At 34.9% G+C, this 27023-nt stretch overlaps 1 protein-coding gene, 1 long non-coding RNA gene and 2 pseudogenes across 3 annotated transcripts; all 4 read right to left on the reverse strand.

Annotated features, from left to right (window-relative positions):
• Positions 1 to 5076: 5076 nt before the first annotated feature.
• Positions 5077 to 6893, reverse strand: LOC147539605 (reticuline oxidase pseudogene; annotated as a pseudogene). The gene has a single exon (XR_015224829.1). The product of XR_015224829.1 is annotated as a reticuline oxidase pseudogene (transcript).
• A 5137-nt stretch (positions 6894 to 12030) lies between these two features.
• Positions 12031 to 13374, reverse strand: LOC147539606 (reticuline oxidase pseudogene; annotated as a pseudogene).
• A 1177-nt stretch (positions 13375 to 14551) lies between these two features.
• LOC147539607 (uncharacterized) lies at positions 14552 to 17817 on the reverse strand. Its single transcript, XM_086641662.1, has 8 exons — positions 17510 to 17817; positions 17220 to 17426; positions 17048 to 17137; positions 16742 to 16849; positions 16274 to 16650; positions 16126 to 16184; positions 14977 to 15080; positions 14552 to 14650 (listed from the first exon to the last, which is right to left on the reverse strand). Exons 1-5 carry the CDS (start codon positions 17753 to 17755, stop codon positions 16513 to 16515), a joined length of 789 nt encoding a protein of 262 aa, XP_086497788.1. The 5' UTR covers positions 17756 to 17817; the 3' UTR covers positions 14552 to 14650; positions 14977 to 15080; positions 16126 to 16184; positions 16274 to 16512.
• A 438-nt stretch (positions 17818 to 18255) lies between these two features.
• Positions 18256 to 19605, reverse strand: LOC147539608 (uncharacterized). Its single transcript, XR_015226161.1, has 3 exons — positions 19487 to 19605; positions 19332 to 19417; positions 18256 to 18681 (listed from the first exon to the last, which is right to left on the reverse strand). It is a non-coding gene; the product is annotated as an uncharacterized LOC147539608 (long non-coding RNA).
• Positions 19606 to 27023: the final 7418 nt, after the last annotated feature.

The following is a 27023-nucleotide window of genomic DNA, read 5'->3' on the forward strand; positions in this document are numbered from 1 at the left end:
GAAGAAAGAGAAAGGAGAGGGAGAAAGGAAACATAAATTGAAATGGCCAAGAGTTCAATGGCCGACCCCTCCACTTTGTCGAGTCTATTTTAGATGACTTTTTAAAAATATAGAAACATAGTTTGTTTTAAACGAAAAAAAAGAAGAGAAAATCACAAAGTTAAATTTATTGACGGAGTATTCATTTAGATGGTCACTCAAGAAAAATTCATTTGTGGATAGCTATTTTGGTGAATTGATCATATTTAAGGGGCTAACATGAATTATGATAAAGATAATTAAAAAAAAAATCTGTTTTTTTTTTGAGAATTCGACTACGATATACGTTAGTCGTTACAAGACATTGATGCATCATGAAGATGTAATAAGCACGATAACCGTCTAATTTAAACCAAGAACTAAAAAGGCCTAAAGCCCGACAACACAGAGGCCTAAAGCTCAACAACAAAGAGGCGTAAGCCCAACAATTTATTACATTATTTATAGCCTAAATTACGTAGGATAAATCTTGATGGCAAACTGCTTCCACCGAGACTCGATCCCACTACTTCATGGACTTAAGGTGTTCAACCGTTGCACCAAAGGCTGGTGGACAAAAAACAAATTTCCTTCTTACGATCATACATCTTCACTTAAATTAAATTTGAGTTATTTAGGAAAAATGAATTTCTAAGCTAGCTATATTAACACAAAGAGACTAATATTATTATATCTTGTTGTCTTTTATGTCATAATTTTATTTGGGATATTAAAAAGGGCCCACGGGTATACGATCCAAAATAATGTTTAAAAAGGGTTTAGGGTCCAATCTTCTCAAAAAATGGGTTTTTAGTCATTTTGCACTTTGGACCTAGAAACCCTTACTATATAAACCTAAATCCCGTCCATATCCCCGTACAGATTTTCCGCTATTTTTAAATTAGGACCGGACCAAAATGCAAACAACATTTTTGTAGCGTGATTTATGGTATTAAACAGGAAATAACAGATATTTCCAAATCAATTTTCTCTCTCTTCTTTACAGATTTGGAAATCAAATCAAATCTTCCTCTTTCCGAATCAGATCAAGGATCGAATTTTTCTAGGATCAATTTAGCGTGATTTGGGGGTTAATATACAAAACGTATATATCACTTTCTCTCACTTAACTTTCAGATTTGGAAAGAGTATATTTTCTGGGATCAATTTAGCGTGAATTGGGGGTCAATATAAAAAACATGTATATATCACTTTCTCTCACTTAACTTTCAGATTTGAAAAGAGTATATTTTTCTAGGATCAATTTAGCGTGATTTGGGGGTTAATATACATAACTTATATATCACTCTCTCATTTAATTTTCGTTTTTTACTTATACGTAACCAAACATCCTTTACAAATTATGAAACATATTCATAAATTATGTACAATTTACGAACATTACAACAGCATTTGTTTTCATTTTTACTCATAAATAACCACACATCAAATACAAATTATGAAACAAGTTCGTATTATGTGTTATTTATGACGAGGAAATCATCATTTCATGTATACAACGTAATTTTTCCAATGGTTCACATTATTTATGCCAGAACTTAATGTTTTTTTACACAGGTACACTGCAGTATCTTCTCAACTATCTGAGTCATTCAACAAACAACAGTTACACGCTTTAAATTTTTTTTGAATTGTTCAGAGTGTGCCTCGAACCCTTGACCTCTCGGTGGAAGATTATACCTCTTACCACTCAAACCAAGGGTCGTTGGCTACACGCTTTAAATTATTCTTGACAATTTTGAAATCATGTCCTGTGTTTATACTATACTGTTGAAGGGCGAATCGAAATGCTTTAGTTTTTTCTTCTTCCCTACGTTGGATGATCCTGTACGAATTTCCATCAGTAACAGCTAAACTACAAAACAAAAATTTAAATAATTGTCAGCAATACGTATCATTTATGAAAATCTACAATGTAAAATGTTATAAGGTATATGTACTGTTTTATAAATTTCGTAATACTGTTTAATAAAGTATATATACTGTTTACCTTCTCTTACAATAAAAGTGTATGGAATCTTCACTGGTTCAAATGTGTAAAGCGCAATAAAGTACATATAATTGTTTGAACAATATAGATTGTTTACATTATGTTACAATAACATTGTACGGAATCTCCTCTGTTTCAAATGTGACATGTTCCATAAATTACACATAATCTCTTTTAAATTACACATCGTTTACATTCTGTTACAAAAAAACATGTCATGTTCAATAAATTACACATCATTTACATTCTGTTACAAAAAAACGTACGAAATCTTCTCTGATTTAGAAATGGTACGGTTACCGGGATCTAATATCAAGAAATGTTCTAAAAATCAACATCTGAAACCTAAATCTAATGAAAAATAAATTGATACATGGAAACAAACATAACATAATCGAAGATAATGAATTAGTAAACAAGGATTTAACATTAATATCGTCAATCAGTTATTAAGATCTTAGAGAGAGAAATCATGAATAATGATGAATATTTGAAAAGATGATACAAAGATGAAACCGATTATAATGAAAATCATAAATATCTTTAAAGATGATGATGAAAACATTAAAAGAAAGATTAAGCTTGTTACTAACCTCAGAAGCAACTGTTGATCTTAACAATGGTACAGACTGAGTCCTTTGATGATGGAAATCGAAAAAAAATGATGAAGATTTCAGCTGGTGTAATGAAGATGAAGCAGATTTTCGAGAATAAAAAATAGAGGATGAATAGAGGATTCAATTTTAGAGAGAGAAAAGTAATGGTTTTCGTTTTTGGATAAGAATGAATGTAATGGTTTCTGTTAATAGGATCGTGATTGGCGAGATATAAAAATGGAAAATAGATATTTGGGAATTTTGAAGGAAAAAAAGTTTTTGTTTATATAGAAGGTTAGTTTAGGTATTATGATTTAATATGAATTCTAGGGATTTGTGTTTTCTCTAAAAATGGATACAAAAGGACTAGATTTTCATTTATGTTAATATTTTGGTTTATAAATCCATTTTAAGGTTAGAGAGGATTAAAAGTGTGTTTAAGGGTAGATTTTTGGACCATAAGCGCAAAAATTCTATTAAAAATGGCTGAGAGAGGTTCCAGGTGACTTACTTCGGAACATGATTTGATTTCTTATAGTTCGGCACATCGATTAACGGTTTTGCTTCCGGTGCAAGCAAGAGAGTAACGACCGCTAATTCTATATCGTTAATCCCAACTCTCATGCATGTAAAGGTTGAAGTTTAATACGGTCTGTATTACTATTTCTATAACGTATTTTAATTTTTCTATAAAACAATAATAAGCACAAAATAAGAAAAAGAACAATAGAAAGAAAATATTAAAAAGAAGGAAGAAAAACAAAAAAACAAAATAGTAATGAAATTAACATTTTAATAAACTAAATTAAATTAAAAGGATTTATTCTGTGTTAGGCTCTCAACGACGTCTCTCTACCGACAACGTTCAGCCAAAGAAGAAGGGTGATGTGGAGAGAGAGTGAGATGAAGTGGAGGAGAGATGAGATGAAGTGGACGAGAGAAGGAGAAACGATGCGGATATTAATAATTTAACATTTTTTTGGGATTAATTTCATTTAGATCCACGAGGATATTTTTGAAAAAATTTGAGCTCTTTTTGGGGCTTGGGGCCAAAATCCAACCTGGACACTTATTGTGGTCAAATCAGCCTGTTGACTAGAAATTGGGAGCCAACCCACTCTAGGCCATTAAAGTCAAATTTCAATAAAAGAAAATATTAGACAAGAGAACAAATAAATTTTAAAAATAAATAAATTAAAATTACAATAAAAAGAAGAAAAGTATATCTATAAAATAAATACTAAAAAAATGACAATGAAAGCGATTAATGACAGCGATAGTTTGTCTTCCATTAATTTACGAAGGCAAACACCAACTGACCATGAGTTAGTGTTCCTAACTCAAAATATTATTTAAATTTTGTTCCAAAGCGATCAATTAGGATTTTTTGTTAATGGCGTACTATAATAACTTTAACTTACAGCAAAATTATAATCAAGGCATAAAAGGTCAAAAGCTTCGAACGTCTAGTGTTCTTACTTAAATTCAAATCTGAATGACTAGTGGAGATTGATAAAAAACCAAAATATTTTATTATATAGATTTAATTATTAATAAAATATTACTTTAATTCTCTTCCAAGATTTACATATACATTAAACATTGTTTTAAGAAGACATTGTTCCATAAGAACTTGTTTAAAAAGAAAGTTACATAAGGCAATAACTAACTTTCGCAAATGAGATAAAGGAAAATACGGTTAGTGACAGCGTCAAAACTTACGCTAGGTCTTCATTATTAAAGAAGTGAAAACAATAACACATCGGAAAAACATACGATTTTTCTTCATTAATGAAGTAAAAGGAAAAAACGTAAGCGTCAAAATTTAAGCTTTGTTCTCTTAAAAAGTAAAAGGCGTAAAAATCATTTTATTGTCGATTCATGTACGCTGTTCTGGATGTGATCGACTTGGTGGTTCGACAAAGTTTTGGCTGAAAACCAGATAGACAAAGGCAGAGGAAAATATTTAGCAAAATTAGGACTTCTTAAGGTCACTGACCCCGGTGAACCTTAACGCCACCGCCAACCAAATATCGGATTTTTTTCTCATAAAACTTTTCCTCTTCATCAGATGAAATTAAATAACTGGGCAAATCTAATATATGTGATCTCAAAACATTTGTAAATGTATTTGTATAACTATCTTAAAGATGGTCAAGGCATATAATATATAGTCCAATTTTGGTTAACTATTCACCATGTTGTATCATATATCAAAGACTAAATGGGTAGAGACGTCTTTGTTACGTGGTTTCTAACTTGATAAATGGCAAAATTAGAAATAATGTGAAGTATTGACAACTTATTGGGTCATGCATGGTTCCATTTGAACTCGTAAATAATTTTTATTTTATTTGAATTCCTTGGGCAAAAAAGAGTTAGAAAGAGAAAAGACCCAAGTAAAATATAATATATTCACATCAAGTCGATCACACAAAGCTATGGAAGAAGTTTTACAAAAATAATTGAACTCCCTAAAAGAGTTATAGAAAATTTACATAATAATAATAATCAAGCATTAAACTTACAATTAAGCAAATAAAATGGAGATTATATATCTCATACAAATGATTAAAAAACACATTATGAAAACAGAAGTCCATATAGCTAGGTGCCTGCCTAGGTAATTAAATAGTATTATAATTCACCACCATCACTCCCCAAAGTTTTCTCGAAATAATCAAAATTTGGCATTGGAGGAATACTTTGTGGATGATTAAACACATTCTTTGGATCAATCAAAGTTTTAGCCTTAACTAAACGTTCATAATTTGATAAAAAATAACTCTCTCCCCAACTCCTACTAATCTCAATGGCATTATTAGCAACAGTTTTGTTCTCCCAATCTATCCCTCCAAGATCAAGATCCATATGATTAACGTACCCAGGTCTTGGATTCTTTGAAACATATGGTTTCATAAATTCATATACTTTTTCTAACCAATCCAAAAATTCGGTTTTCTTTTTTTGTTCGCTTTGATTCCAGGCAACTATATATTCGACCATTAATCTTGTACCACTTCGATGAGGAAACGGCGTAAAATCGCTACTAATTTTACTCATTTGGCCTCCAAATCCATTCAAAGCAATAAACCCGTTTGGCTCTTTTGATAATCTTTCCAATAAACCATAAAACGCTTTTGATGGCAATGGTTCTTTGGTTAAATCAACTTTTGTTTTAAAAGCTCTCTCATCAAATTTCAAGAACCTATTATTTAGTTGAGAAACTGTTTCTAATCCTGCTAAGTAAGCAAAGGACTCCCCCCAACTCATTTCTAGATAATCTTCTTCAACCAACCCCAATTCAGGAAACAGTAAGTCGATTGTGCTTTTAGCAACGGTTTTTGGTCCCAAGTGAAACCCTAACATTGTCAACCACACTTGTTTCTCATCCGCACCACCGAGGACGGATAAAGTAAAATCTTCTTCTAATTCTTCTGCAACAAATTGCCACTTATGTAGCAAACTTGTAGCTTCATCTATTGCCACATTTTTTGTCACACGAAAGACCGTCACCTTTTCGGGGACAGGTAATAATTTTATTTTCCATGCATAAATTGCACCCCAGACACCACCTCCACCACCACGAATAGCCCAAAAAACATCTTCCCCCATGGCTTGGCGGTCTAGAATCGCACCGTTAGCGTCTATAAGAATTGCATTGACAACGTTATCAGCTGCTAGACCATATTTTCTCGACATCATACCAAAACCACCGCCACTAATATGACCCCCAACACCAACGGTTGGACACCAACCAGCCGTAAAACCGAGTTTAGTAGTTGACTCGGTAATCGAATAATAAAGCTCACCAAGAGTTGAACCCGATTCAACCCAAGCTGTTTCGGATTCAAGATCAATTGAAACTCGATTAAGGTTCATTAAATCAACAAGAATAAAGGGTGTATCAGAAGTGTAAGATAATCCTTCATAACTATGACCACCACTTCTTAATCTAATAGTCCATGATCCTTTTCGAATACATCTAATGGTATTAGACAATTCTTCTTTGCTTCGTGGTAATATAATCGCTGACGGTTTCAAAATCGTTGAATTTTGAAATAGTGGGTTTTGGATTGACAAATGAAAGAATCGGTGGAAATCGGAGTTTGAGTCGGCAGAAAATACAGTATAATTAAGGACTCCATTAGAGGTCAAGCAAGAAAGGAGATCATTACCCCCCAGGGCACAGTTTAGTAAAGAGAGAAATATTGAAAAAGATAGGAAGATACAAATTTTGTTTTCCATGGGGTGTTTTCTTCTAGTACGAGAATGCTAGTTATGATTATTGTCAATCATATTTATACTGTTAACCTAACTTGGATTTCATCAACTTCTAAGGACCCCAGATATCCTATGAGCATCTCACACGTGTAGATATTGTTTACATTGGCGGCTGTCAGAAAACAAGTACAGTATATTTTTAGCACCGCTTAAATCCCGACAAATTCCCGAATGGTTAAATCTGTGGTTCTGGGGTGAAATACGGAACTCTAGGTCAAAAATAGAGGATAGTGTACGGTTGGTAAGAGGGGCACGATTAGGAGTTCGTGGGGGTAATTTTGGGAAAAAAGAGTAAGAGTTTGCCTACCAGTCAAATTTTCACCTATTACATACCACGTGGTGTGCCTCGTAGATTGACTAATAGGAGAGATTTGTTGGTAAGGGTCTCGTGTCCTTATCCAAGAATTAATCGGGGAAAGGGGAATATAGTATTACCCCCTCATCCATATCTAATCGGGAATACTATTGTCTCTTTCAAAAATACCTAGTCGGCTCTCAGCTTTTCATAGGAGCTCAGAAGACTAAGATTTTTAAGGACATCCTAGACCAAATCAAGAATAAACTGAATCAATAAAATCATTGTTATTTATCTCAAGTTGGTCGCACTGTGGTAATCTCGACCATAGCTGCAGCCGTACCCCGATATCAAACGCAATGCTTAGCAATTCCCAAAGGAATCAGCAAAAGCATCAAGTCCGCTCAACATAACTTCTGGTGGGGGTAAGTCAAGGGTATATGCACCAAAGCCTGGTCTTATATGTGTTTACCGAAGACCATGGGGGGTTTAGGTATCCATCTTCCAGAACTTGACAACACTGCTTTACTCACTAAAATGGCCTGGAGACTCCAGACTAATCCAGAAGCTATATGGGCTAAACTCATCAAAGATAAGTACTTTCCCAACTCCGACACCCCTGGTCCAACTAAAGCTCATCACTCTTGGATTTGGGGAAATATAAGGAAGCACTACAACATTATTGAAGATCTCTCCCTATGGGAAGTGCAATCAGGAAATGATATTAATATATGGGAAGATAATTGGATCCCTGAGATGGATAGAACTTTGGTAAACAACAATAACTCTAATCTGACCAAAGTTGCATAGCTGATCACGAACAACAATTGGGATAATGATATTCTCAATGCCAACTTTGATACCAATACTCAAAACGTCATCAAAGCCATCCCAGTGAATACCGAAGGCAAAGACCACCTCAAATGGAAGCTTATAAAATCGGGAAAATTTACGGTTGCATCTATGTACCAGCACTTAAGCACCAATAATGTTACCCAGAATCTTAACTCTCGGAACTGAAAGTTCATATGGTCTCTCCCTGATGTTCCTCGAATCAAAATATTCATCTGGAAAATTTGCAATAAAGCTCTCCCGGTCAGAGAAAGAATAGGCAAATATATTGACAACAATATGTATTGCCCTAACTGTACAGCTAACGAATCTATTGAGCATGCTCTCTTACACTGTGCAATAGCGAAAAACATTTGGTTATACTATAATGTCATCATTGAGAACATCTCTTCCATTGAGGAATGGATCTTCTCCTGGGAAAAGAATCCTGATCTTTGTTATACCAAAGAGAATATACACTTTACTACTATCCTTTGGATTTAATGGAAAATGCGTTGCAATCACTGCTTTCAACATGAAATCAATGATCGTCCTAAAATCATCAAAATGATAGAAAACTTCCCGAAAATAAACAAAAAATCTGCGAGAAACAAACAAAAATCTCTAGATAAATGGCAACCTCCGGCTAATGAATTTATTAAGATCAATGTTGATGCTTCATTTTTAAATATAACATCCAATGTGGGAATTAGTATGATAGCTCATGATGTTGATGCAAAATTCATACAAGCGCAAGTCAAATCTACAAGAGCCAGAAACAGCGAAGAATGTGAAGCCATGGCTATCCTTTTCAGATTGGAATGGGCGAAAGCAAAAAATTACAAATCAATAATCATAGAAAGTGACAATTTCAATCTAATCAAACATCTTTGCAACAAACACCATACTATTCACTGACAATCCTTGATTCACATCAGGAAAATCCGAGAAAGCAGAAAAGACTTCGAAGCGGTACAATTCCAATACACGAGAAGAGAATTAAACTCGAACTCAGACAAATTAGCTAGATGGGCAAGGAAGCGCAATAAAAACAAAAAAATGAAAGAATATTCCTTGTATTTTAGTTGATACTTACTGTAATAACGTTTTTATTCATTAATGCAATGTTAGTTCAACAAAAAAAAAAGTATGAAAACAGTTTCATCATATCTTTTTGTTCTAATATTACCACAGCCGATGTTCTGTCAACGAATCTTCATCTCTTATACTTATCTTTTTATATCAATTTTTTTAACTTTACCAACAACATTTATCTAACATTTAAAATTAATAACCCACAATTTATGAATGAAATTTCGGTTTCGGTGAAAATTTCAGTCAGGTCAAAAGTGGAAACATTTCATAGAAGCGTTTCGGTCAGTGTGAAAATTAATGTTTCCAAGTGTATCCAATTTTGAGAAAGACCTCTTGATATATGTTATTCTTTCTATTAATTACAAATCGTTTCATTCAAAGAATGCAAATAAAAATTGAAATGGGGAACCAAACGAATAATCCAAAGGTTAGAAGAGAAATTATTAATTGAACTTACAAATTAGATAGAAATTCACGGGGAAATCAGAGTGTCATGTTAGGTAGAGTATCTTCCGACCATATATATTCTATTTCCATGATAATGGATTTCCTTTGTTGGTATATATTTAGGTTACGTCTTTCCATCCAGATACCACAAATAAGAATTTGGTATCAAAATCACATACTGCCATCACATTTTGAGAACACTCTTTCCCACCTCACCTTCTAAAAAAATTATGTCACATTACTTTGAAAGTCTTTTTATCTCTCTAAAACGCTTCTTATCTCTTTAGATTTTGTCTCTTCAACGGGCTTCTGTTTTTTCCATCACCCACTTTTTACTTGGATTTAAATATTTATGTTTAGTTGGTTAATAGGTATTAGTAATTTCTAAACTTGTTTGGGTCTTTTATTGTCTTTTTTATCATTTAGAATTAAGTACAAGAAAAGAAGCTTTGCACTTACTTTAACCATTTCTATGTTGGATGTGGTTCTAATTTAGGTAGATTTGAGGGAGATCACAACAAGTGGTGCATAAGAAGAATCAACTTCTGCTGCCACTGAAGTAACTCTTGATATGGTGTTTCTACTCCTGCTGGTTCTGCAGCAGTTGAAGTGGAATTGCCAACTCCTAAATCGTCCGCTAAGACAGAAAAAAATCTGAGGTTTGGGATAACTTTACCTTTGTTGAGGTTTTCGATCCTCAGAACGAAAACAAAAAAATTCTGATGGCCAAATGCATTTTTGTGGTGTTACGAAGGATTATAAATCTTCCAAGCAACACATTGTAAGCGGCACACTAGACTTTGTGCTGCGAAGTTGAAATAAATTTGTCTCAATCAAAGCTATCTCAAAATTAGAGGCTTGGAAAGTTACCTCTTTCTAATTTAGTGAGACAATGGCCGAGAAAAATACTATCAAACTTATTGTTCTCCGCGAGTTGCATCTGCAATTTGTGGAGGATCCATTTTTGAGCATTACATTACTGATTCATTTCATCCTGGTTTAAATCATTTTCTAGAAGAACTGCTAGAAGTGATATCCTTAAATGTCTCAAAGAAGAAAAGGATGCTCTGAGAAATTTTCTTCTCAATGCACCCGGTCGAATTGCTCTTACTTCCGATATCTGGTCATCGACCCAGAAATCGAGCTATGTCTTTAACTGCTCATTATAGGGATGAGACTTGGTGCATTCAAAAGATAATCATCTCTTATGTACTTTTGGACAAGTCTCATACTGGTGAAAACATTGCTAATGTGTTATATGATAAACTCACTAATGACTGGATGATTTGGGGGAAGGTTTTTTCACTTTATATGGACAATGCAAATGCAAACACTATTTCCATTTCCCGATTAATCCAGTTGATGCCTCATTTGCCTTTGAGAGGCGAATGTTTCCATGTCAGATGTTGCTGTCATATTTTGAATCTTGTGGTTCAAGATGGTTTCAAGGTTCCTCAATTTAAGGAGATGCTTACACGTTTGAAAGGGACATTGGAATATATCATCGCCTCTGAAATTCGGAATGTGCAATTTCGAACTCATTGTGAAGCTAAGGGTTTTGTTCCGAAAAAATTACAGTTAGTTGTAAAACATCGATGAAATTGGACTTACCTTATGTTGAAAAGTGCCTTGCCCTTTAAAATGTGATAGATTCTTTTTTGTCTGATCGATCTCCCCCGTTTGTTTTATCCGAGTATGATTGGTAACATGCTAACATGTTGTGTAAAATTTTGAAGCCTTTCTTTGACGCGATAAATTTCTTTTCGGGAGTTGAATATGTAACTTCAAATTCTGTCCTTGAGTATTTGATCGATATAAGAATGATATTTATTGATAATCGAAACGATCTGGTGTTTACGAAAAAATCGGAGAATGGGGGTCCATTACTAAATAATCTTTATAAAAGATAAAGTAGAGATGGGTAAAATGGAGATATTTGAATTGCTTTTGAATCATGAAATTAAACTTGTGGGCTAAATAATGAGTGGAGACCAAATGGGGGCAGATTTGTAGTTTTAGAATATCTTAAATAATTGCCTTTTCAAATCTGGCGGCTAGGGGATTGGCTGGGAAATTCTCAGAGCTATGGTGCAGCCAGATGTAGCGAAACTAAGTTGCGCCCTCGTCTGGTTTGCATCACGTGTCTCGAATGTTGACCACAACTTTGATTTTAGCTAATTTGCTCATGCGAATTCCGATTTAACTTCCGTTTTCGCTTACGGGTTCGTCTTGGATCTACTTTTCACCCATATGCTCAAGTTATCAATTCACTAGAATGCCCTTGACTCCAAATGACCAAAATTTCCTTTGTGTACCTTTCATCCGTTTTTATTCGTTTTTCGCTTGACAAAAGACACCTAATCAAGCAAACCAATCATTTTACTATAATAAAGACTCAAAATAAACTAATTCTCCTAAATTAAACGATTTAGATGAGACATTTTCATGACCCATCAACCAATACGATGAGAAAACAGTGTAAAATCACTACTAAATTTACTCATTTGGCCTCCAAATCCATTCAGAGCAATAAACGTGTGCGTCTCTTTTGAAACTCTTTCTAATCCAGTTAAATAAGCAAAAGAGTCACCCCAACTCATTTCCAGATAATCATCTTCAACTAACCCTAATTCAACAAACAGTAGATCGTATGTGCTTTTGGCAACGATTTTTGGTCCCAAATGAAACCCTCACATTATTAATAACACTTGTTTTCCATACACACCACCTATGAAAGATAAAAGTAATTAAAATCGTCTTTTAATTCATCAAAAACAAATTGCCACTTAGAGCATCTCCAATGGGACACTTTGTTAGATACTCTATTATGAGGTGGACACATTTATTATAGAGCGTCTAGAGAGAGAAACTCTAAAACTAGCTAGAGTGTCTCTTTGAGACTCTCTAAGTGTCACTTTAAAATTTAAATCAATAAAAACCTTTTCTTTTCAACTATTTTTTTTTCCTATTCAATTTAAGAGTGGCATGTGTATTAAGTAGAGAGATTTTATAGATCTCCATTGGAGACAAAAAAAATTTAGAGTGTCTCTATGTTGACACTTAAAAAAAAACTCTTTATTTGACACTTGACAATTAGACTTTCAGAGTGTTTGTTAGAGTGTCCCATTGGAGATGCTCTATGTAACAACTTTGTAACTTCATCCACTGTCAGGTTTTTCATCACCCGAAAAAACGTCACCTTTTCTGGGGCGGGTAATAACTTTATTTTCCATGCATAAATTGCACCCAAATGCCGCCTCCACCACCACCACGAATAGCCTAAAAAACGTCTTCCCCGTGGCTTTGCGGTCTAGAATCGCTCCGTTAGCATCTAAAAGAATTGCATCTGACACTATTATCAGCTGCTAAATCATATTTTCTCACTGTGATGCCGAAACCACCACCACCACTAGTATGATCGCTGGTACCGACAGTGGGATACCAACCAGCCGAAAAACCGAGTTTACTACTTCACTCGTAATGGAATAATAAAGCTGACCAAGAGTTAAACCCAATTCAACTCAAGCTGTTTCGGATCCAGGATCAATTGAAACACGATTAAGATTTACAAAACCAACAAGAATAAAGGGTGTATTAGAGGTGTAAGATAATCCTTCGTAACTATGACCACCACTTTCTTAGTCTAGTTGTCCACCTGGGTTTTTGATTGACAAATAAAAGAGCCGTCGGATATCGGAGTCTGTGTCGGCAGAAAATACAGTATATAATTAGGTCAAACAAGAAATGAGATCGTTACCCAGAGCACAGTTGAGCAAAGAGAGAGTTTTGTCAATCATATTTAAGTCAGCTAACTTTCTATGTACCCCATATGTTGTACGAGTATTTCACATGTGTTAAATATTGTCCATAGTGGCAGCTGTTAGAAAACAACTATAACACGGCTTAAATCCCGAATAGATCCAAATATTTTAATGGTCTTAGGGGTGAGATACGGAATTCGGGGATCAAGTTAGAGAATCATGTACGGTTGGATTATAAATTCGGGATGTAGAAATAGAAGAATAAATGGATGAGAGAGGCACGCACAACCACGTACAGCGCTAAAAGAAATGAGAATATCTACCAGTCACTAATTTTCATCGATCATTAGATTTAGAAATAAGTCAGTATGATAAGTTGACTAATTTTCTTTTCACCAACTTAGATTTTATGTAGCATAACTGATTTTGTACCGGAGAAAAAGGTACTCTTTTTCTCATTTCTTCTACATAAATGATTACAGATTCTCTTTTAATATCGTGAAATGAAAATTTTCCATGACAATTTTATAATATTTTAATTTGTTTATTTCACACAAACTACAGTTTCCTGTTTTATATATGTTGCACGTTGTGTCACTCGCTTCAACAAATGTACATGTACAAATGCAATTTTTTGTAGCAAAATAAGTTTTGCATCACAAATTCAAAATACCCATAACATAACGTATTTTGCTTCCTGCTTTTTGGACAATGTTGTTTACAAAAAAAAAATGGTGTGTGCAGACGTTCTCATTATTAGAGTTATAAATGTACTCAGCACTACAAAAATGAAGGCTATTGCCGACGGTGAAAAACCGTCGGTAACATAGGAAATACCGTCGACACTGCCGACGGTTCAAAGGCTGTCGGTCCCTATATTACCGACGGGATCATAACTTCTCCCTGCCGTCGGCAGTAGTCGTAGGGACTCGTAACTAATTTTTATTGCCGACGGTGTTTCCTTTTAAAATCACTGTCGGCAATCGATTTTGGCGCCAAATTTTTTTCGCGCCCTTTATAGGTGCCCTTATTCTGCCGACGCCTTTTAGCCGTCGCTATTAATTTTCGTCGACGGAATATATACCGTCAGCAATAATTTTCTTAACTGTTTTTAAAAATCGATTTTTGTCACCCATTGCTGCAGTATGTGATCCTTAAACTGCAGCAACATAATGAACAATTACCTGATAAACATAAATTCGAAAGAAATTCATAACAAAATAACCAAAAGCATTCATATATATAATAAAACTCCTTTCTTCAACCATCCAACATCAAAATCATTCACAAAGTATTCATATATATAACAAAACTCCTTTCTTCAAAATTCATACTTTTCGTCATCGATTTCAATCCCTACAATGAAAAAGAAACAAAACATACCTTAGTATCGAATAGCTTAACATTGAATTTGATTCAAAGTTCACCAAACAACAACTATAGCAATTATATCAAAATAAAAAAACAACTATAGCAATTAGTACTCTCAGACGTAATCATGAATTTGAATCAATCTTTCAGGAGGAACAGTAAGATTATAACAGTACTCTCAGACATAATGAACAATTACCTGATAAACATAAATTCGAAAGAAATTCATAACAAAATAACCAAAAGCATTCATATATATAATAAAACTCCTTTCTTCAACCATCCAACATCAAAATCATTCACAAAGCATTCATATATATAACAAAACTCCTTTCTTCAAAATTCATACTTTTCGTCATCGATTTCAATCCCTACAATGAAAAAGAAACAAAACATATCTTAGTATCGAATGGCTTAACATTGAATTTGATTCAAAGTTCACCAAACAACAACTATAGCAATTATATCAAAATAAAAAAACAACTATAGCAATTAGTACTCTCAGACGTAATCATGAATTTGAATCAATCTTTCAGGAGGAACAGTAAGATTATAACAGTTCCGTAGCCGAAATGGATATAGATTAACTAATAAGCAAGACATTGTGGTATCACATGGAACTAATGAGACTCAAAACTTCTCAATTCTCTCATGGTTCAACATTCCACGATTCCACCTAAAGACTTAATGAGCAGCATGAAGACTAATATTATACTAGAACTATAGCTAGGTTAACAACTAGAAGGCATGAATAACATGAATAAAATTAGCACTAATGGGATTAACTTCAGCAACTGTGCTCAGGAAACCTAAACAACCTAAACTCTATCTGTAGTAGTCCTAACTTGCATCGCAAGTTTACCTCAGCCAAAACATGTAACCTATACTAAAGTAACTACTAATCATAGTTGCTGAACTTACATCGTGAACTTACAATGAAAAAGAAACAACACATATCTTAGTATTGAATGGCTTAACATTGAATTTGATTCAAAGTCTTGCTAGACTAGGAGTAATTAGTTCTGGAAAGGAAAGAGGATAGCTGATTCATATCTATCACATTTGTAGCACAAAACTCAAATGACATATTCATGATCAATTGCTTATAGAATTTAACTACTTACAAGGAGCATTGGAGTTCAAGAAATGATATACGAAAGAAACATTAAGACAAATTCAAGTTATTATTATCGAACCTTAACAAAAGATCGACGTAAATTCAGTGTAGGTAAGTTGGTTGTATATAGCTAAATATTTTTATTAGCATACTCTAAAAAATACAAGTAGTTGGATCAGTGACTTCTAGTTCGATTATCATAAATGAAAAACTAATTTTCATACAATGTTAGAGACTACAGGATCCAACTATCCTTGAAAACATAGTTAAGAAAATGTGAAGATTAAGTAATAGCATACCATCCATGAAGGCGCTTGTGAAGGTCGACGATGTATTCCCTGCTAACAACCTACTGCCCCTGTTAAAACTCAAATACAAATAAATCATCAAAATATGTTAAGTCGACGACATTTCAATACTTATTTGAGAAAAATAAGTTAGATATACCTGTGATGAAGAACCAACTCCATGTGACGAAGAACCAGCACCCTGTGATGAAGAACCAGCACCATGTGATGAAGAACCAGCACCCTGTGATCGCATCATATTCATAAGTTCTTTCATTTGTGCTTTCAAAGAAGAAAGTTCCTCTCGTAACTCCACATTCTCCTGCTTCATGTTCGAAATCTCTTGATCTATTTTCTTATTAGTTATAGAAGATTTCCGAGGAAATAGGTCTTTTGGCTTCACATGTGGCATGAGCCGAATTCGACACCTCGTTCTCGTCCCATGACCTGCGCAAAGATGTCGTTAGGACCTGGCGAGTCGTCTACTTCTCCGTCAGTACTCTGCATTGCATTATCCCTCTTGTTCTCCATCTTTTTCTGTAAAATAGAATAAACTTGATCAGTGTCTATAATTTTATCTACATAATCATTATGAATAATAAAACATTATGAGATGTAAAACTATTACTAGTAGTTCAGCAGCAATGGGGTTTACTACTACTCCTTCGTCTTTACTTGTATAACATTTTTGAAATAGATCCACTCGAGTAGGGTTTCTGTTATTTTGATGTCGAAACTGTAAAATTCAACACAAGCACCACAATAGTTAAGGAGTTAACTATGATAAACAATAACAGAAATATGATAAAAACAAAGTCCATGAGCAGACAAGCACATAGTATTTCCCGACACACACACACACAATAGTTCAGGAGTTAATAACATTAGAAAGAGTTAATCATATAGTATTTCAAGAAACTTATGCGAGTTGTACCTCATGAGAGACTTGTGCGAGAGATCTAGACCCAAGAGTGTGACAAAGCTTCAGAGCAGCCCTATTTCTTGCATTTCGTGCTGCTAGGTTCTATTTTTTTTAAAAAAAACTTAGTTGCAAATACATAATAAAGCTTTGAAGAAAATGTAATATGACGAAAAGAAATCTTTACCTTAACATCATCATCATTTTCCCAGAGTTCAAGCATATTGAACCACTGAGAAGGAACAATTCCCGGAGGGACCGCTTTTCCACACTCACTTTTGTCTTCAACATCCGTATAATATTTTCTCTTCGTAGCACATTTGTGGTCTTTCCACTTACTGTTTAATTCTTTACTTAAGTAACCATCTAAGTCATCTGGAACATCAATGTATTCCTTGAAAAACAAATAAGTAGAGTAAGCAGATAAGACAACATAAATAGAAAAGAGATAACCTATATTGATGCCAAATGTATTACCTTAATGTCACTAATGGCTTTCTTTTTATTTTCTTCGTCAATTGAGCTCCAATCTGGTCTTGTTATTGGGAATCTGGTACCATCCCTTGCCAATATTCCGATGTATTGCGCCAATTTTGGTTGGTTAGGTCCAACCGGCCTGTTTTCTTCATCTAACTCAATATGAAGTTTTTCCCCTTCTTTAAGGTCATCCAACCACGCGTTCTTGTTCGCCCCCCTTCCCCTCTTTCTTGGCGGTTCAGACATGTTTCTTCAAAATCTGCATAAACAAGACAAACATATAAGAAAATCATATAAGAAAATCATTAAATGAAATACATTTAACATGGAATTTAAAGGATAAAGAATATGCCATTATTCAAACTCAAGCAAAAGAAGTAAGGTTCTTCATTTATGTTATTGATAAATAACATGAATATCATAAAGAATCATGAAGTTATATGCCTTGGTAGATGTATTTCTGTTTTTACTAGTAGCTAGGTAACTGAAAAAAAAAAGATACAAATCTGACATCTTTCCTTGTAAAAGAAAGGATCCTTCACACTTATTTCTGGTTCTAAGAGGACAATGAAAGCCACAACAAAATCATCTCTGCTATATTGTTCTAAGAAATCTAAATTTTGAACCTAAGAGATATAAGAATCCAATAACTCTGGTCCCGTCTATGATTTTGTTAGCATCTATTTACATGGAGTGCACTGCTAGTTAACTGCTTGGATAACAAATTAGTGCACTCTCATGGGTCATCTCGTTGTTCATCCATGATGTACACCCATCACCATAAAATACATAAAATAGACAGGTTACGAGTACGGGTACACGAGGGAGTCAATATATCTATATAAAACTAATATTAGTTTATGGAAGAGTTCGACAAAAGAGGACTGCCAAGAAAAAGAATTTTCAGATCCACATTCACAATGGACACATAAGAGACTTGGGATATCTTACTCAAATACAAGACAACATCAAAATCGTAATTTTCAGATCCACATTCACAATGGACACATTCAATGAGAAAACTAACAATGCAAATATCTTACTCAAATACAAGACAACATCTCAACTACTGAATACATATAAGAGCAAAAGTTACCGATTATAACAACACAATTTCGAGTGCCTTTGGATTTTTAAAAGTGACAAATGCAGTTTTTGATTGCCCAATACCACTGCCAACAAAAACCCACAACCATAAATAAATTAGCCAAACTTGAAAAAGGAAAAACCTTTAAGAACAACAAAAGTCTCAAATAAGAAACCCTAATTACCTAAAGTATTTGACTTGAAACATGTCTTGTGTTGAAAAATGCCTCGAATATGAGTCAACATCAAAATCGTAGTTCAACTGTAGTCTTATAAATGACTATTATCAATGGAAGGGGGTCAATCTGTTTTAGGTTTTGGGTAGAGATAGTATAGTGTTAGGATTAATGAATTATAGTTTGAACAAGAACATTAAATACCCAAGAAGGGTCTGTTGTGCTTGGAATTGATACTTCTTCATATACAAATTAAATACCCAAGAAGGGTCTGTTGTGCTTGGAATTGATACTTCTTCATATACAAAAACAATTTACTTTATTGGACGGTTTAGTTTGATTCAAAAAATACTACAAACCGATTAATGGATGAACTTGAATACTTAATGGAGGAACCCTAGCCAGATTGAGCCAGAAAACTAAGATAATTGATAAATACAAGTGCTGAATTAGAATGGAGGAACCCTAGCTGTATCTTTAAATACCTTCTAATGGTTAGAAAATGTTTACTGCTATAGTAGAAATGGTATGAAAGATGAGAGAGAGAGACAGGGGAGAACCTGGGTTTCGAGTTCTTCTAATGGAGAGAAACAGCAGCAGAGATGACGCTGACCCTTCTTCGTCGTCGTCTTCTTCTAATGGAGTACTGAGAAAGAGAAACAATTTCAGAGAATTTCGATGATGGTAATGGAGTTCATAAATTAAGGCTTCATACCTTGTGTTTAATGAAGAATCACCAGTACTGGTTAGCTAGGGCATAAAAGGGGAAAAGAGAGATTCGTGAGTAGAGAAGGAAAAAGGAAGGGAGGTTAACAGGCTAGGGCATAAAATGGGTATGGGCCGGCGGCCTTTAAAAATTCCGTCGGCCAAAGGGTTTCGCGGAATTTCCAGAATTTTTTCCCACCGCCGACGGTGAGAAAACTCTTTTCCGTCGGCAAATGAATTTCCAGAATTTTTTTCCCACCATCGCGAAAATTCGCGCCATTTATTTACCGGCGGTTCCAAGTAACACCGTGGCCAAAGTCCTACCACCGACGGTTTGTTAGGTTGTCGGCCGTGCCGTCGGTGAAAGGAATTGAATGGAGGCCACCGTGGTGTTATGTGCGACGGTTTTATTAGACAACCGTCGGCAATGGTCAGCGATGCCGACGGTGTTTTGGTCTATCCGTCGGCTATAGACTTATGGCCGTCGGTATTTTTATATGCCGTCGGCACTGGCCGTCGCCAATAAGCCGTGTTTTTGTAGTGCAGGTAAGCCGTGCGAAGACATTTATCATTTAAAACAAGCTATAATTTCGAACAACCCATAACATAAAGATAACTGACCAAGGACAATCCCTTTGGAGAGTTAGGGTAATATTCCTACAAAAATGAGAGTCAACATTTGATAATGGACTTGTGATTTTGTTGTACCCTTTTGTAAGTTTTTGTCGGCAAATATCATTATGTATCTTATTTAGTCTTTTCTTTAGAACATATTGGTACTACTGTAATTTTTTTCTTTTGAAAGTGTTGTCTCAGAATATATAATTTTTAATGAAAGTTGCATTTATATTTTCAACATATAACTTTGACGTTCAACAAAAAAAAAAACATATAACTTTGACATTTATAAATGGAAGAATTATTTCAACATGACAATCACATGTACCTTGGCCCTGCATTTTGCTCGTCTTTCTAAGGTATTAAAAAACTTTTAATATCGTTTTAAGAAAGTATATAGGATGTTTTAACCCTGGTTTTCATCGGCAGATATCATGGTATAATTTAAAAATAACAAAATTGAACCCTAAGCATGTTGTTGGCCCATCGAGGTAAAATAAACAAAATGACATGATTTTATTTATACAAATTAGGATATAGATTGATTTATTTCAAGAGAATAAAAGTCATTTTGAGTCCCATTAAACATAAGGTTAACCGGGAGATTAGAGATTTATATAACTTGATCTGAGAAGAAAATAATGAATTCAAAAGATAATGTTAACTAAACTTACTGCACTAATGTATACCCGTGCCTATACGTCCAACCAATGAGCTTCTTAACCCTAATATAATTTAGGGTTATCAAACCTAGTAACCCAACATTAAGTTTCAATTTGAGTATGATAGTCTAGTACGGTCGGTGGTTATTGAAATAATCCGCATCGTGGAGGGAATAATTCCGCGAAAATCTACTACCGACGGTTTATATGGCACCGTCGGTGGTTATTGAAAACCCCCGACAGCTTTTCTTTTATCTAATCCTTTAGGCTCTCTGTATTTCTTTAAGTGCCGTATTTCATGTGGTTTCTCATCGAAGTAAACCAATTACATCTATAAGTTGAAGACAGAATGCTAGTAGATGTCAAATCTGTAAGTGTTTCCTCTCTGCTGTTACTTTTATCTACTACTTTTATCTACTAATATACTTGGATCTATTATCTCTTTTAGCACTTAAGATATTTGCTCTGGAACTAGGGATATCATCACTTGCAGATGCCATAACTTGCCAAATCGCTGCTCGAGATGCACTTTGAGGACAGAAGTAAAGAACATCATGCTGCTTGTTCACTTAATGGGGTTGTCCATCTTCACTACGTTCATTTTGATATTTATTTTGTAGTTCTAGAATGTTGGTTTGGGCATGCTTTTAGATGAATTTGATAGTTTTACATTGTTCCCGAACGTGTGAATTGAATTTTATAGCTTTATATAAGTTAATTGATATGTTAGAAACTTGTTATGAAATTTATGTTGATTAGGTTGCTGCAGTTTATGGATCAACTGCTGCAGTAGTGGGTTGGAAATACTCCCTCCGTCTCAAATTAAGAGACCCAGTTTCCCTTTTGGTTTGTCTCAAAATAAGAGACTCATTTCCCTTTTTATCATATAAAATTCATTAAATTTCCAACATTACCCTTTATCTCTATATTACACGTTTGTGCTCAAATATATATTGGCCAACAACCAAAAAGGTAACTAAATCAAAATTACTTAACTAAGAATACTTACTTATTTTTTTTTACTACGAATATAGAGCTCAAATTTTTGTATTCTTTGTCTAAATCAAGTTTTGGCGGCATACTTTTTGATTGATTAAATCTAATTTTACTCTAAAAAACAAAATTTAAGTTTCAACCAAATTTTACCTCCAAAAAATTTTAAATTTAAGTTGGATCTAAATTTACCTCCAAAAAAATTTCATGTTTTAACAATTTAAGTTGTATTTGCTTGATTATTGGTAACATTCTAACTTGGAAGGAAAAATACCATCCAATTTAAAAGAAAAATACCATCTAATATTAGGACAATTTATATTGTTACCCAAAATAATTTGACCATTAAATTGAAACCCAATTTTCCTCCACCTATTTTCGGTAAAGAAATTCATTTTAGATTTAGTCTAAAAAAGGAATCACACAAATCTGAACATTAAATGAGGGTATAAGTGGAAGAAAAAATACGTGAAAATTTTGAAGGATTTTAGGTCTGGGTCTCTTAATTTGAGACGGAGGGAGTATGTTTTTTTTTTAAATGAGTAAACTATTGCCGACGGTTTTATTTCGTCGGCACAATCAACAAAAATTGACACCACTCTTTATTACGTCGGCTGTAGACACATGAGGAAAATTACTTAGCTATTGCCGACGGTGTGGGGTTTTCAAACACCGTCGGCAAAATCTCTTTCGACTAGTTATTGTCGTCGGGAACTTCATCGCTAATAATGTTGCCGACGCCGTATAGACGACGTTTTTCTCACCGTCGAGAATTACTTCTGCCGACGATTTTTTTAAACTACCAACGCTTTTACGCCGTCAACAATAACTTCAATTTTTGTAATGTTGGAAGAAGGTAACTGTCGAATTATTCATAAAATCTATAGATTATTCGTACTAAAACAGATTGATAAGAAATCCAAGACAAAGCAAGTTATAAATCAAGGATCTTTTATGAACCGCAACTTGACATGATCAAGTTATATAAATCTCTAGAGAGAGAGAGAGAGAGGGGTGGTCTGTTCAAGAAAGAACAAACCTCCTCCCTCTCTAGATCTGATTAGAGAGACAAAGGAGAAAAAAAAATGTAGAGAGAGAGATGAGAGAAAAAAAAAGTTTGAAGGTCGCCGGTCGGCGACCCTCATCGGTAAAGACGATGAGCTGGCGAGAAGATGATGTGACAGAGAAAGAAGATGAGATGGAGGAGAGAAGGTGATGATTAGTTAACGGTGTGCTAACAGTAACTGAAAAAAACGGCCATATGAGAATATTTGATAAAGTTAGGGGCTAGGCAGGAAGTTTGTCACAAAGTTAGTGGCTATTAGGGAAATAACCCTTTACTTTTTTATTTGGCTGATCATATACCCTGAAATTCTTTCATTACTTATAACGAAAAAGTGTACCCGCACACAAAAATTTCTCGCCTTGCCATTGCTAGGGTGGATAGCCGAACCCTAACGGGTGGGGTCCATATATCTAATAACTAATTAATAAAATATTACTTTTATTCCTTTCAATTTTCAAGATTTGACCGGAAACTTTTTATATTGTTTTAAAAAGAAAGGGTTATTTCCCAAATGAACCCCAACTTTGTGACCAACTTCCTGCCTGGCCCCCCTACTTTAGCAAATATTCCCGTATGACCTCTTTTTTCCGTTATCTTTAACTGTCCGCTACTCTCTCTCCTCCATTGCATTTTCACTCTCTGCCAAGTCACCTACCACGGCCACATCATCATCTTCTTCGGCAGTGGTCGCCGGCCGGCCAAATTTCCGGCCGGCGACCTTCAAATATTAATTTTTATTTATTTATTTATTTTCTCTCTCCCCTCTCTCTAGAATTTTTTTTTGGGTTATTTTCCAAATGGCCCCCAACTTTGTGACCAGCTTCCTGCCTGACCCCCTACTTTAGCAAATATTCCTGTATGGCTCCCTTTTTCCGTTATCTTTAACTGTCCGTTACTCTCTCTCCTCCATCTCATTTTCTCTCTCTCTACTAAGTCACCTATCACAGCCACAACATCATCTTTTCCGGCAGTAGTCGCCAGCCGGCCAAAATATATTTTTTTTTCCTCACGGCGACCTTGAAGGTCTGTTCGTGAGCAATCTAGGTCTGTTCGTTGACAGACCTTGCAAGGTCTATTCAACGAACAGACCTAGCTCCGGCAAAGGGGTTTCCCTTCGCCGGAAATTTGGCCGCCCGGCGACCCCTGCCGTAGAAGATGATGATGTGGCGTGATAGGTGGCTTGGCAGAGAGAGAAAATGAGATGGAGGAGAGAGAGTAACGAACAGTTAAAGATAACAGAAAAGGAGGCCATACGAGAATATTTGCTAAAGTAGGGGGCCAGGCAGGAAGCTGGTCACAAAGTTAGGGGCCATTTGGGAAATAACCCATTTTTTTTCCTCACCCTCTCTCTCTCTAAAACTCCGGCGAAGGGAAACCCATTCGCCGGAGCTAGGTCTGTTCGTTGAACAGACCTAGATCAAGGTCTGTTCGTGAACAGAACAACCCTGAACTGTTCACGAACAGACCTTCAAGGTCTGTTCATGAGCAGATCTAGGTCTGTTCACGAACAGACCTAGCTCCGGCAAAGGGAAACCCCTTCGACGGAGTTTTAGAGAGAGGGTGAGGAAAAAAAATTTCTTTTTTCTAGAGAAAGAAAATAAAAATAAAAATAAAAATAATTTTTTTTTTTTTAATATTGGAAGGTCGCCGGCCGGAGAAGATGATGATGTGGCCGTGATAGGTGACTTGGCAGAGAGAGAAAATGGAGGAGAGAGAGTAACGGACAGTTAAAGATAACGGAAAAAGGGAGCCATGCGGGAATATTTGCTAAAATAGGTGGTCAGGCAGGAAGCTCGTCACAAAGTTGGGGGTCATTTGGGAAATAACCCAAAAAGAAACAGTTCCATAAGGCAAAGTTCTCACATTTAAATTACATTTGATCTTTGTTAATGAGGTCAACACAATGACATTAACATCCACAAAGTTCAAGATCACTAACCTTTGGTGTTCCTTATAAAGGTAGAAGTTAAGACAAGAACATCAGCATCAAAATCGGTATTCATCAATGGAGTCAAGATAAATATTTGCTTAATAAGTTTGGTCATCGTTCATGAAGTGAAAGACAGTAACGTATATAGTCTTTGATATCGAAGTAAAGCCAATGACATCAACGTCGTAACTTTGGTCTTTGCTAATGATGTGGTTCCAATAACAAGGGCGTCAAAATTGGGTTGGTTTTCCGTGAAGTCAACAATGTTTTAATGTCAAAACTAAAGTCTCTGTGGGTGATGTGAGAGCAATTAAAACGTAGGCCTCACTTTGGTAAATGAAATAAAGGAAATAATGTAAGTAACACTAGCGTTGAAATTACGTTTTGTCTTTTTATTAAAGAAGTGAAAACAGTAATGCCAGTAGAAAAACAAATGATTTTCTTCATTAATGAAGGGAACGCAAAAAAATGGAAGTGTCAAAAATTTAAGGTTGGTTCACTACATATAAACGGTGTAAAAACGTTTCATTGTTGATTTAGGTAGGTCGTGGTGGATCTGAACAACATAGTGGTGGAGCAAAGTTGTGACAGAAAACCAAAGACAAAAGGAAAGAAATTTCTTTTGCTACATTAGGGCTTTTTAGGCGCTAACGCCAGCAAACCATAACACCATCGAATATAAAATTTTCCGAATTACCGTGCCCAAACCAAAGAAAATATCACCATCGAAGCAGGGGCGGAACCAAGATTTAATACTAGAGAGGGCAAGCCCAAAGTCTCTATAAAGTAAACTTCTACATATAATACGTATGACCTTACAAGATACAACACAAAATAACTCTTTTAAGAACATCCTTTCATATCATGATTTCAACATTTATCTTAACAATCTAAACAAAACAACAGAAGTAATATTTTGACTTAAATTTACAAATTAACGTAACATTGGATAATCCAATTGAGTACTAAAATATGAACAAAGAAGTCACATAATTTTATTATTCATTAATCTAAAGTCGTCGTGTTATAACTATTCAATGACACTTGAAGTAGAAAATATTACTTAAACGAGAGTGTACCCGAGCAAAACAAGATTACCTAAGAAAGACAATATTTTTTTAACAATTGTAACCAATATGAAAATTAAAAAGAAAACCAATTCAAAATGAAAAATAACCAAAGGGAGGAGGCAGCAAGATTTGAACTTGTGCCTGTGGGTTGGAAGCATATGGCCTTCACCACTAGAGCTAACAGTAAACCACTGTAATCAGTGGTAGATTTAGTTATATTTGTGGAGACCAGGCCGGGCAGCTGCCCGGCCTGGTCTCCACATAGTTCCGCCCATGCATCGAAGGTGGGGACAATAACTTCCGTTTACTGTGAATTTTTCTTTACTTTTAACGTGAAACTCTTTAACCAAAACTTGCGGTGAAAAGTAGTGCCCACGACTTTCCTAACGCCGTCAGCGAAGGGACACTTAGCCGACGACATTGAAATGTCTATTAATGACATCAATGTAGATGACCATAGGTGAACTTGTCAGGAGTTGCTTATCCAAGCCACACAAAGTGGCCTATTGGCGACGACCATTCCAAATGAAAATGAAGGCTGTCCAAGATAACCCCTTTGGCAACTGTCGCCATCGCCATTAACATTCATTATTATAGTGTCTTCTTTAGTGAAGGGAAACCAGAGCAAAGACAATAAGGTCTATGTGATAATTTATGCTTTGTCTTATTTGATGAAGTGAAAGGATTTAGCCTCAAAACTTAGGTTGGTCAACACAAATTAAATTAATTGAATACTTTGTGCTAAACAAATCCAATACATGTGACCTCAGTACATATGTAAATGTATATGTACATGGCCGGTTCTGGGCCTAGGACCCCTAAATTAGAAGGTCCTCAATTTATGTAATATTTATATACGGGAGTGCTACATGTACAAGATCATTGATAAAATTTGAGATTTAATAACTTTTTTTCACTAAAAGACAAAAATTGATCAAAGTTTTTCAAAGTTTGACTTAATGATTCTTTGTACATTTTGTCAAAAATCTTGTAGATTTATAGAGTATATAAATCTACAAGGATCATTGCTACATGTATATGTATGTTTGTATGCATATATATAACAGGTTTGTTTGTTCAGTAGAGTGGATAGAGTAGTCCTTTAGTGCCCCTCAAAAGTCGGTCCCATTTGACCTCATTCAAACATTTCACTTTATGCAAGTTCCTTCTCCAAAAAAAGGTAGAAAGAGACCCGAACCAAGTTGATC

This window comes from Eschscholzia californica, unplaced genomic scaffold, assembly GCF_041429995.1.
Source record: "Eschscholzia californica isolate CP2 unplaced genomic scaffold, dmEscCali1.0.p SCAF_5, whole genome shotgun sequence".
NCBI classification, from domain to species: Eukaryota; Viridiplantae; Streptophyta; class Magnoliopsida; order Ranunculales; family Papaveraceae; genus Eschscholzia; species Eschscholzia californica.